The sequence below is a fragment of the Micropterus salmoides genome, unplaced genomic scaffold, assembly GCF_014851395.1.
Source record: "Micropterus salmoides isolate LMB-PRFRI ecotype aquatic unplaced genomic scaffold, ASM1485139v1 Ms_hic_scaffold_4, whole genome shotgun sequence".
NCBI classification, from domain to species: domain Eukaryota; kingdom Metazoa; phylum Chordata; class Actinopteri; order Centrarchiformes; family Centrarchidae; genus Micropterus; species Micropterus salmoides.
The window spans coordinates 40,372,579-40,385,885 of NW_024043372.1; the positions used below are offsets into that span (position 1 = coordinate 40,372,579).

The following is a 13,307-nucleotide window of genomic DNA, read 5'->3' on the forward strand; positions in this document are numbered from 1 at the left end:
TTCACGATAGAAAAAAAGGACGCTACTCAAAAACACGTACGCACTCCTCCGAGTACATACGCTTCGTATGTACTCGCAGCACTGCGTTGGGATCCAGTAACTGCTTTGTATATCATAACAGGGTGAACTGTGAGTGGTTCTTAAACACCACAAAAAGAAACGTGAGGACAGCGCGTCCTGGAACACAATATATTCAGCAACCAAACTATATAGTAAGAGAGCCGCCTTCATCCGTGTCTCCGTTTTTTGGCTTTTTACTCTCATTCTCGTTTCTGTAACAACATGACACACGCTCTGCCGGACTCGCGGTACCTGAGTCGGATCGAGAAGCTTATGCGTGACCACTTCGATGGGTTTCGGTTAGACTCGAGTTACCAACAGCTCTCAGTTAATCTCGTGTTCTACACGTGGGTTGCAGTCCAGGGCGTCGGCATCCCGGACGGTACGGTGCTGTTCAACGGAAAGGTCCTAGATTACGTGTCCCAGATCAAGCGACAAGCGATCATGTTGGAAGCTCAACGTATCCCAAGCGCAATCGTATACTCTCGGCTGAACCTTCCGGATCATGAAGAGAAGGCTCTCTTTGCGAACTTCCGCGGTGTTGGGAACCTCGTGCTGCTGTGCCTCGAGGACATGCCGCACTCGATACCGCCTAGCTCCTACTCGCAGAACTACGTGCCTGATTTGGAATTGCTGGACCACCTGCGTTTGGCGGTGATCAAACACGCTCCCGCTGTGCTGCACGAGTTGAGACGTAAGGCCCTACGGGAACGCAAGGAACAGTATGTCTCGTTCCTAAACGGGAATGGCGGGAACGCAATCATGTACGCAGACATGGACATAGAGTTTACCGCCGACAGGGTGCCCGTGGTGTTCGCAAAGGACGGAATGTGCTCGTACCCGGACCTGAGCGCAGTCTTCACTGCCGAGAACTATCCTACCGAGAACCTAAGTCCCGAGCTCGTGAAGACGATGGAGAACCACAGCGGAGTGTTCCTGAGGGGTTGGAAAACCGTATCAGAGTACGTTTTGAGCGGCAAAGCGTTTGAAGTGGCCATTGCGATCGCAAGGGCGCTGGGGAGAACGTACGTTCCTTGCATTGCTCGTGGAGAGAACAGTATGCTGCTGGTCGCGTACTCTTCTATACCCATGTTCAGTAAGCTGGTCCATGATGATGATATAATCGTGGACCTACACAGGAACGATACGGAGTTCTGGCAAGAGAACCACACTCTAATATACTTGCAGCTGCTACCTTACATGAAACACAGGGGCGATAGGACTTGGGTAAAGCCCGATGATCCGGATTTGTGAGGAGCCGGGTTGGGACAAATGAGATATTATTACCAACCTATGTACGTGTATGAGTGCTGTAAAGGAAATGTCTATGAGTACTGGTCCTGTTATGAAAATGACTCGTTCCTAACATAATCTACCCATACACCCACAACCCAAGAACGAGAGTGTTCCGCTATACTGTACGTTTCTTTTCCCTGTGATCATATGATTCTGTGTGTGAACATATTGAAATAAAAAGTCACCATAATGGTACACGTTTGTACGTTGCTTTATTTCCATTATAGTCCTTATACATTCTCATCTAATCCGAAAGACCCACTGTCTAATCATCGTGCTCAAGAATGCGGAGACTCAACTAACTGACTTGGACATGATCGACCAATCTTACTGCTACCATAACATATGTAAAGTCTTCGATACCCAGAATGTGACATACAGGGTTACCTTAATGAACCAGAATGAGGTCTACAAATACAAAGGTGACTGTATGAACATTACACTGGTTCGCTATTACGGGAAAGGTAAACCGACCGTATCAGTCTATTCTGTGGTTTTTGAGTGGGCATCTACGAGCATCCGTTCATTGCTAACCGCTAAATCATGCACACGTTACCGGTGCGGATCTCGGATACTGAAAGAATGCGCATCTGGACGGTATATGAATGACACCAGCATACCTTTGCTCAAGAGGCCATTCTACGCTGCGTGTCCATTGGACTGTACCGGTTACAACAGAACCACGGGCGCTAAAGTACATTCGTTAGGTCTCAGTATACTGAATCCTAACGAGCGTATGTTGATGGATCCTACTGATGTTAATGTTCTACCTTTGTATCGAGAGAAGCTTGGAGAGATGGTTTAGGTCCACTCTATGTGTCTAAACATTTCCTTATACACAATATTTAACTGTGACCAATGGAAAATATATGTGTATCTGAGTTACCTGATCCATGCCGTTGTTGTTACCGTGTTACCTGATTACTCTCGTATAGCTGTACCCAAACCCAAGATCACTTGTGTGGCCCTAGTATCATGATGTATGTTCGTTTCATGTAATCGTATGATTCTGTAAGAATGCTTTGTTGCCTTATTCAGTACTATCTACTATTGTTTGTGAGCTGTACAATGTGTACGTTTGTTTATAATCATATGATCCTATGTGAGCATGCTTCGTTGTCCTATTCGTTACTATGTGCTATTGTTTCACTCTGTACAACGTGTATACCTATGGTTTCATACACACGTATGCTCCTGTATGGAAATATGTTTGTAGCGATATCGTTATTATCATATAACACATTGAAATAAACTTGATCACAATGGCACATGTGTTGTATGTTACTTTATTTGCAATATGCTCGTTCTTCTTCATTACACAACCCTAAACCAAAGCTCAGCCTTTAATCAGAGTCATCGAGGTAGACCACTTCGGTTCTAGATCTGCGACTCCACAACCACCAAGGTTGCCTTCTCCTGCTCAACCCGAAACCAAAGCTCGTCTTTTAATCAGAGTCGTCGAGGTAGACCACTTCGGTTCCAGATCTGCGATTCCAGAACCCAGAAGGTATCACCCGTCTCCTGTTACGTCTGCGGAGGCTCCTTTCGCGATTCGAATGTGGTTCGAGCCACACTCCAAGTGTAGATTCGTCTTGTACCTCTCGATCTGATCTAGATGTACAACAGGCACATACCCGTGCGGTATTTGGTTTTACGGTCATCTTGGGTACGTTTCTCTTGTACCTCTGCCAATAATCGGGTTTAGAGTCTATGGGTTCATGAGTTAAGGTTTGTACTTGTCTGTTCGGTCTGTTCTCTGTTGACTCTTCCTGATCTTCAGTTGAACGCGGAGCCGGAGCAGATGCAATCTCTACATCCAAGAGGGGGTAAAACAGGTTCATGTCACCAGATCTCACATTTCTTGTAGCCATGATGTTACCTATAGCATCTCCAGAGTAAAAGTGACAACTGACTCTCCGCTTGCACAACAGATAAATAGATAAGTTCAAGCACCCGTTCCCTTCCCCTTCGCTCTCTCGCGCGTGCCCCCGCTTTTAGAATTAAGACTTGGATAGACGCTCGGGATCTGGACTCGTGAGGCGCCGAGTTGGACCGATTACAAGTTACCACATTATGAACGTGTGTGCTGTATATGAAAACAATGTCTATGGTTACCGGTCCTGGTATGACAATACGATTCTTTCCCAATGCAATGTACCTTCCCCAACGCTCGGTCACAGTCCCACTCAAGCGTGGTCACCCAGTACCCGTGTAGTTTCAATAAATGACATCCTGTGATACGTTGGTGTGACATCGTTCCGCGCTATGCTGTACTTTGTTCTATGCGATCATATGCTTCTGTGAACATACTGAAATAAACAGTCACCACAGTGGTACACGGCTGTACGTTGCTTTATTGACACTACAATTCCCCTTTCATTCACATGCAACCCCGAAAAGAGAAGCTCTATACAGCACGAAGCGGACCACTCTCAGCAGGTGCAAATGCTGTTAACCCATCATCTCTGCCTCTGTGTACGTATCTCGTGTATACGGAGCTTGTTACGTTTAAGATGTGTTGTATTTATGAAGCCAACGGTACCCAGCCCTTCTCGGCTGATACACAAAATAAGGAATCTCGTTGGACACTGCTACATTATAAGCAGTACAGATATTCCCTGTCTTGTAAGCCATGGGGTCATTTGCAAGGAAGTCAACCGCGTTGGCTGCGCGCATGTTATCCTCGCGCATCGTCGGAGGCAAGGAGGCCGTGACGCGGTACATGCTGGACAAGTTTCAGTACACGATTCCCGAAGACTATATCACGCTAACGCCCGATATAATAATGTACACCTGGGTTAGCGTATTCGGTCGTCCCATGCCAGCGGGGAGACCCGGAGAGAGACACAACTATGTGGCCAGTATAACGCATCAAGCACGGACGATGCGAGACTACGTACATGTTCTATTTTATTCTAGGTGGAACATGACCAACGAGGAAGAGATGCTCGGTCAGGTCCGAGGGGAAAATCTAATTCCCGTGTGTCTCGAAGATCTACCCGATCTGTATCCACCGGATGGGTATAACTGGGTGGTGGAGGAATATAACAGAGTCTACTATATGGACTATCTGAGGCAGCTCGCCATGTACGAGGCCCCTAGGTTCAGAGACGTGGTGAGAGCCAAGTGCAGCGCGGAGCGCGCCTCCGTTTTGACTGGTAACGCGCTGATGTATGTGGACATGGATATCCGGTTTTACAACCCACCCCGGGAGTGGATCTCCCCTGAGGGCATGCTCACGTTTATGGACGTACAGGACATGGACATTGTGCGCATGGTCAGGCAGAATGATAGGGACTTGTACTCTTTGGACACGAGGGTGATAGAGCGGGCAGGCATCCAGGAAGAAAACTGTATGGTAATGGTCGGGTATGAATATGCTAAGCTGTTCCAGCGTCGCATTTCCGGACCCATGGTGCGATTCAACGTTCTGAGGGGACGCGATACTGGGATAAACGCGATCATGTGTTTCTACCAACAGGCCTCTTGTATCTCACACGGGAAGCACTGGACCCACGGCTGGTGGGCCGCGGTGGATGAATATGTAGTGTAATGTGGTTGTCCATATACGTGCTAAAGTACATGCAATAAAGATCACAACTGTAACTCTCTGTGTTGTTTCTCACTCTTCTGGTGTCCGAAACGGGAATCGAGCCCGAGCCCCCTTCGCTCTCTCGCGCGTGCCCCCCTTTTAGAATTGGATTTTAAAAACGCCCCCTAGAGGGCTCACGTTACGTATGTGTGCTCGGATGAGAATGTCTTGAGCGTTAACCCTCCCGCTATCTCGATCTTCGTTCATCTCCTCCGTGTGTACCACGCGCACGCGCTCACACGCACGAAGGGCAGTACGGAAGCGCGCAGCTCCTGCACACGTACTTGCTGCAGCCTCGGCACGTGGTGAAGGTTTTGCTGTCTTTTTTAGCGGGGCATATCTGACACCGCTTCCTCTTGCTGGCTTGGGGTTTCTGCTGCTGCTGGAGCGGTTCGGTTCTGTCACGTGACCCAGTTTCAGAGGGGTCCTCTCGCGAAGGCGGTTGTGGATGAGGATGAGCACGAGAATGCGGACGAGACTCGCACCGAGCCCCGCTCGCGTTCGCGTTCGCGCTCGCAGCGGTTCTCACGCATCGGACCAGCGCGAGCGAGGCCTCGGAGCGGGGCAGCCCGCGTCTTTTCTCTATAAGAGGGGCCACGAGCGCTTTACCCAGCTGCTCGAGGAAGAACCTGCGCTTGTTGCGATGCCCGGACAGCCAGCCCGGGTTCGTTTCTCGCCATATCACGTAAGCGTTGTACGCGGACACGTCGAGTATGTTGTGGAACACGGCCACGGGCCAGCGGGAGGTCATCCTCCTGCAACTGTAGGTGGCCACCAGCTTGTCCAGGTTGTCGACTCCTCCCTTGGTCGCGTTGTACTTGAGCACCAGCTCGGGTTTGCGATCGGGGCGCTCGCTGAGTCCGCTCGCGGTGAACGATGAAGCTGCCGCTGAGGATGATGGTCCTGCGGTTCGAGAGCGCCACGGTAGCGTAGTCATCACCAGCACGTTCTTGTTTTTCTTCGGTACGTACGAGACCAGCGTGGTGGTTCTGTTTCCTCCCGGTCCCGGTCCGGTAGCGAACGCGAACTCGGAGGAGAATGCGGCTCTACCTTTAGCGGAGATGAGCGCGGTAGGGAGCTCGGGTCTGTTCTTCCTAACGGTTCCGAGCATGGTCAGGTTCGCGTCTAGGAGCCGCTGGCCGAGCTCGTAGGACGTGAAGAAGTTGTCGCAGGTCACGTTGCGCGGTCCGAGGAGGTCGGCCGTTAGATCCAGTACCACGCGCGTGCCTTGGTTTTTTTCGGGACGCGCGCGGGTCGCTGCTGAAGACGATAGACTAGTAGACTCTCCGGTGGTGGTAGTAGTGTTACAGGGTTTATTATCTTTCCCCAGGTAGACCTGCATCTTCCACGCGTAGCTGGATTTGGCATCGCACAGAACCCAAGACTTGATCCCGTATTTGGCCGGTTTGCTGGGCATGTATTGTCTGAAGGGGCAGCGACCTGGAGAGGAAACGTGAGGAGAGGAGAGGAGAGGAGAGGAGAGGGGATTTTTAGCTTAGGACAAATAATAGAGAAGCTGACACACGCACGCACCCACGCACGCTCGTAAATGTAACTGCCAACGCTCTCTATAATATTATATTAGACTTGTGAACGGTGCTGTGCGTTTATGTATTTCGCGTTCCTTCTTTCTCGTAACACACATAAAAGAAAAAAAAAACCACCTAAACAACCGATACAAGCTAATAAACGGGCCACGCGATTAGCGCGATACCACCACCACGTACCTCTGAAGGGGACCAGCTGTTCGTCCACGGTGACATCGGGTCCGGGGTTGTACATGTAGGGCAGCCTGTCGGCCCACCTGTCCCAGAGTTCTCTCACCGCGGCGAGCTTATCCGAGGATCTCCTCTGCGCCCTCGTCTCGCGGTCGTCGAAGCGCAGCAGCGTAGAGTACGCGTAGAACGCTTTCAGTGGCATGGTCGCTCGGAATATCGAGCGTCCGCTCTCCGCGTCCCACAGGCTCGCCGCGGCCTCTCCCCGGGACCTGTACACGCCCGCGAGGATGAGGAGGCCCGCGTAAGCGCGCAGCTCCGCTTCGCCCATGCCCGCTTTCCACCACGGGTTGCGCAGACCGTAGCTCGTGCGCTCGGCATGCAGGTTCGTCATCTCCAAGACGAGCGCACGGATCGCGCGCGTAAAGAAGAGCTCGAACGCGGACGGTATGTCGCTCACCAGGGAAAGCGCGTACGGGGTGGGTCCGGGCGGCGGGGGATTGGGGGTGCGAGTACGAGAAGCATGATGATTATTATTATTATTATGATGATGAGGAATATGAGGGGCAGCGGTCGCTGAAGAGACATCGCGCGGAGCGGTGCGCGTCCAGGTGAAAGCTCCGTTTTTGGACGCGAGGTCGCTCCTGGGTAGTGGTTGCGTGCGCGATGGTTCTTCTTCTTCTTCTTCTTCTTCTTCTTCTTCTTCTTCTTCTTCTTCTTCTTCTTCTTGTCTTCTTCGTTGTCTTCTTCGTCTTCTTCTTCGTCTTCTTCTTCTCCGTTGTCTTCTTCGCCACCACCTATTTGCTGCAGTTCGCACTCTTCGCGGTCCTCGTAATCGTACTCGCTGTCCGAGTGGGATCCGTTACCGCTAGCCTCGTTGCGCGCCTGCGCGGGATTCTCCATGGTTACGGTCTGTGGCTTCGATGACCTTTGCGTGAACCCGCGTGTCCGTTAATAATAGGGTTACGCGCTCGGGGTTGAGGGTCAGCCTGACCCGCGTGGGGCTTTGTTCGCTTATATATCACCCGGGTCAGCCTGACCCTAAAGGGCTTCGTTCGCTTTATATCACGCGGGTCAGCCTGACCCTCAACCCCGAGCGCTCGTAATAATGTCATCAAATGTAATGCGAACGGTTTTGTAGTGCGGCCGGGTCAGGATGACCCCCCATGGCAGGCCAGGTTACAGTAAACCGTATGAGCGTATCCTGTGAACGGTTTTTTTTTGTTAGCGCGGCCGGGTCAGGGTGACCCATGGCAGGCCAGGTTACGGTAGACCGTATGAGCGTATCCTCTCGTAGCGTGTAAAGCGTATGATCGTATCCTGTGAACGGTTTTTTTTGGTTAGCGCGGCCGGGTCAGGGTGACCCATGGCAGGCTAGGTTACGGTAAACCGTATGAGCGTATCCTCTCGTAGCGTACGCGAGAGGGAAAGGGTGCTCGAGGGTCTATCTGACCCGATAGAAGACAAGTCTTGTTTTTGTGTTGTTTTTGTTTTGTTACTCGCCGGTCTTGTACTCCGCGGGTCAGGTTGACCCCCGTGTCTCTCTGTTGTTGCTGCTGCGGGTCACGGTGACCCAGACGGACACGCGTTTGGCTCTCTCTCTCTCTCTCTCTCTCTCTCTCTCTCTCTCTCTCTCTCTCTCTCTCTCTCTCTCTCTCTCTCTCTCTCTCTCTCTCTCTCTCTCTCTCTCGGGTCACCCTGACCCTCCGAGGCAGGCCTACAACATCAGCTACCGCTCTCTTTACTATTCTCTTTACTATTCTCTTTACTATTCTCTCTACTATTCCCGTTACTATTCTCTCTACTTCTCTCTACCTCTCTCTGCCTCTCTCGCTCGCTCACGGACCACTCTACGCTCTCCAATCTGTACTTTTCCCCAACAACTCGTATTCGTTCATGACACGTAAGCGAGAGAAACAGCGGCCTCCCGCGGGGTCACACGGACCCGGAAGGGTAGCGCGAGGGTTAACAACTCTGAAGACACTACCAGCCATGTCTTCCTTCTCTTTTCACGTAGACGCTCCGACAGACAGTGCTTTCAGTTTGCTGCATGCATGGACACAGAACTGCGGTACAGCACACAGTAACGATGAAATGTGTGCTGTTCTCACATTCTTCCTCTGTATGTACACATAAACAAGAAGGCAGGGAAATATAAAAGGAATTTATTTTATTGTTTGGGTACATTATTGTTCAGTGTACATGCTCACATCTGAACCAAACTTTGCGTACTTGATAACTCTCTGACCCCCAGACATCTACACGTCAATACCGATTTATATTCATAGCGGCAAGTGCTATGTAGCTCCACATAGGGGACACAGGAAGTGACATATAGCACCTTCATGCGGCGACATAACCGCGTAGGAAATTCACAGCCGCACCGGCAGAGCTCCAGAATATGCAACTCGGCCGGCTCACACGCGGACGCGCTTACAAGTGCGAGGGCCCGCCCAACGCTGCTTGCAGCTTTAATATATATATATTTTTTATTTTCTGCAAAGTAGGCCCAAATGACATGGCCTAAACATACTCGAAAACTCACCAAAATTTGCAAACATGTCAGAACCGGTGAAAAATTTCGTATTCTACAAGTTTCGCACATGGGCGTGGCAAAATGACTCGCTAGCGCCACCTACAAAATTGGAAAAGATTAGCCCCTTGTTCACGTTCAACCTACATGTACGAAATTTTCTGGGGACATGTATCGTATCAAGACGCACAAAAAAGCCTCAAGAACCCATAGCCTAAAGTAAACAGGAAGTCGGCCATTTTGAATTTTATGGCCATTTTTGGATGATTTACACACTTCGTACTTTAACGAACTCCTCCTAGGGATGTAGTCGGATCGACGTCAAATTTGTGCTGTGCCTTCTAAAGGCATTGACGATGAAAAGTTGTGCTATTTGCGAGTTTTCGTCAATGGGCGTGTCCGTGGCGTCGATGATTCGCCATGAAACAGGAAGTTGTTGTAACTTCAGTGTACATGCTCACATCTGGACCAAACTTTACGTGCTTGATAACTCTCCCACCCCGTTATGGAGGACCGATCCTGACACAGCCAGAAATAAATACAGAAATAAATAAATGCTCAATAAATAAATAAGCATCCAATTAAATACACAAAAATAAAGTAAATAAATAAATGTAGGTAGTAATTAAATTATACAAGGAGACATAAATGTTTATATTTTAATTAGTGCCTTTACTTATTCACCTTTGTTATAATTACCTTATTGTTTATTCAACTTTATTTATTACTAATTTTTTTAATGTATTTATTTATGTGTGTGTTTTAATATTTTTGTCTGTTTTATTCTTCCTTTGTATTTATTTACCTTATTTATTTTCAGCCATGGTATTTATTTCTGCCTATCTTTTTTAAATTTTTGTATGCATTTCTGCCTCATTATGCAAATGAGGAGGGGCTGTGTCTCAAGGGGTCATCTTCTCTGCTATTGGTGGACCAGTCAGACAGGAGAGCTCTAGGCCTACTCTGCCTGCAGACATCAACGATCTTGCCCCTCACACAGTCAGATGGCTTCCTTCAGTGCGCTGAGGTGTTTAACAACTCTGAAGACAATACTACCAGCAATGTCTTCCTTCTCTTTTCACGTAGACGCTCCGACAGACAGTGCTTTCAGTTTGCTGCATGCATGGACACAGAACTGTGGTATAGGGAGAAGCACACGGTCAGCTGGCTGCCGCTAAATCTGGAGTGCACTCGTATTCAATTCTGTATGGTAAATTCAGTTTTAACGGAGCAGAGCGAGCTGACAGGCAGAGTTAGAGACTTTTTCTGTCCGTTTCTCTCTTTACAAAGACGCACGTTGCAGTCAGAGTCTTCTCTGAAGAGGGCAATGAAGTCTCAGTAGTACCCGATGCGAGCACCACATACAACACAATTTATCAAATTACACAACGGATATACAGTATGAAAATAAGATTGATTGGATTATACTCACAGGAAGTATAAAACCTGTTACATGCGTCTATTAAAAGTAAAGTAACACAAAAATGTCAGGGAAATTACTTTACTTAGATTTAAGTACTGCAGTTGTACATTTGAAATACCTTCCTACCTTTCTGATAGGAAGCCTTCTTGAGGTGGTATAAAACATTTCTTCTTATATTCTGATTTGAGTTGTGGACAACTATGACCACATGAATTAAAAAAATTAAACATTTCACTGCCCAAGTCAGCTATAACACAAGTCTTGTTCATCATACTACATGCTGAACAGTATTTGTGGACAGGATTTATTATGCATTTCTTCTTCTTTGTTGCATGATTTAGAATAATAAGGTGAGAAATGGGTCTATTCTGAGTTCATCCTGCACTGCAGCAGCTAATAAAGTCCATTTAATCCCAAAAACGCTTTTCTTTTAGGCAGGCTGGAGCAGAAAACAACTCACCTTTCTCAAGTTGTACAGTAATGTCACATGTGTATGAAGGTGGATCAAACAAGCTAATCTTAAATGTCAAAGTAGAGAGGAGCCTAGTAGGCCTATTTATTTTCATTCATTACACAATATGAATAAGCTATGCAGACAGTTGTAAAGAAAGAACATCTTTTTCTTCTGTTCTCTACTTGTTATAGTTACACAGTATTAGGGGTGTGGGCTGTATTAAAAGTATCCACTGTTCTCCCATGCTCTAACACACAGTAACGATGAAATGTGTGCTGTTCTCACATTCTTCCTCTGTATGTACACATAAACAACAAGGCAAGGAATTTATTTTATTGTTTGGGTACATTATTGTTCAGTGTACATGTCACATCTGAAACAAACTTTACGTGCTTGATAACTCTCCCACCCCGCAGACATCTACACGCCAATACCGATTTATATTCATAGCGGCAAGTGCTATGTAGCTCCACATAGGGGACACAGGAAGTGACATATAGCACATTCATGCGGCGTCGGAACCGCGTAGGAAATTCACAGCCGCACCGGCAGAGCTCCAGAATGTGCAACTCGGCCGGCTCACGCGCGGACGCGCTTACAAGTGCGAGGGCCCGCCCAACGCTGCTTGCAGCTTTAATTTATTTTTTTTTTTTTTTTTTTTTCTGCAAAGTAGGCCCAAATGACATGGCCTAAACATACTCGAAAACTCACCAAAATTTGCAAACATGTCAGAACCGGTGAAAAATTTCGTATTCTACAAGTTTCGCACATGGGCGTGGCAAAATGACTCGCTAGCGCCACCTAGAAAATTGGAAAAATGATTAGCCCTCGTTCACGTTCAACCTACATGTACGAAATTTTCTGGGGACATGTATCGTATCAAGACGCACAAAAAAGCCTCAAGAACCCATAGCCTAAAGTCAACAGGAAGTCGGCCATTTTGAATTTTATGGCCATTTTTGGATGATTTACACACTTCGTACTTTAACGAACTCCTCCTAGGGATTTAGTCGGATCGACGTCAAATTTCTGCTGTGCCTTCTAAAGGCATTGACGATGAAAAGTTGTGCTATTTGCGCGTTTTCGTCAATGGGCGTGTCCGTGGCGTCGATGATTCGCAATGAAACAGGAAGTTGTTGTAACTTCAGTGTACATGCTCACATCTGGACCAAACTGTACATGTAGGATGAGAGTCCCGCCCTGAACACATGTACATGCCGACATTCACCCACAGTCATAGCGCCACCTGCTGGCAACAGAAAGTGACCTTTAACGAAGCAGCCCCCGCCGCACGTTTCACCTACGTGCACGAATTTTCTGTGGTACGTGTATCTTGTCCAGACGCACAAAAAAGTCTCTTGGAGCCATAGCCTAAACCCAACAGGAAGTCGGCCATTTTGAATTTTACGTCAAATTTTGGATGATTTACACACTTCGTACTTTAACGAACTCCTCCTAGGGATTTAGTCCGACCGACCTCAAATTTGTGCTGTGCCTTCTAAAGGCATTGAAGATGAAAAGTTGTGCTATTTGCAAGTTTTCGTCAATGGGCGTGTCCGTGGCGTGGCGTCAAAGATCAGCTCTTCGCCATGACACGGAAGTTGTCGTAACTTCAGTGTACATGCTCACATCTGAAACAAACTTTACGTGCTTGATAACTCTCCCACCCCGCAGACATCTACACGCCAATACCGATTTATATTCATAGCGGCAAGTGCTATGTAGCTCCACATAGGGGACACAGGTGACATATAACACCTTCATGCGGCGTCAGAACTGCGTTGCAAATTCACGCCGCACCGGCAGAGCTCCAGAATATGCAACTCGGCCGGCTCACACGCGGACGCGCTTACAAGTGCGAGGGCCCGCCCAACGCTGCTGCAGCTTTAATATATATATATATATATATATATGTATATATTTTTTTTTCTTCTGCAAAGTAGGCTCCATTGACGGGGCCTAAACATACTCGAAAACTCACCAAAATTTGCAAACATGTCAGAACTGGTGAAAAATTTCGTATTTTATGGGTTTCGTGCATGGGCGTGGCAAAATGACTCGCTAGCGGCACCTAGAAATTGGAAAACATTATCCCCTTGTTCACGTTTAACCTACATGTACGAATTTTCGGGGACATGTATCATATCAAGACGCTCAAAAAAGCCTCAAGAACCCATACCCTAAAGTCAACAGGAAGTCGGCCATTTGAATTTTACGGCCATTTTTGGATGATT

General features: G+C 47.9%; 1 protein-coding gene across 1 annotated transcript; it reads right to left on the bottom strand.

Moving 5' to 3' along the window:
• Positions 1–2,637: 2,637 nt before the first annotated feature.
• LOC119886495 (piggyBac transposable element-derived protein 4-like) lies at positions 2,638–7,566 on the bottom strand. Its single transcript, XM_038697270.1, has 5 exons — positions 7,461–7,566; positions 6,676–7,239; positions 6,257–6,388; positions 5,869–6,205; positions 2,638–5,802 (listed from the first exon to the last, which is right to left on the bottom strand). Exons 1-5 carry the CDS (start codon positions 7,564–7,566, stop codon positions 5,184–5,186), a joined length of 1,758 nt encoding a protein of 585 aa, XP_038553198.1. The 3' UTR covers positions 2,638–5,183.
• Between the last annotated feature and the right edge of the window lie 5,741 nt (positions 7,567–13,307).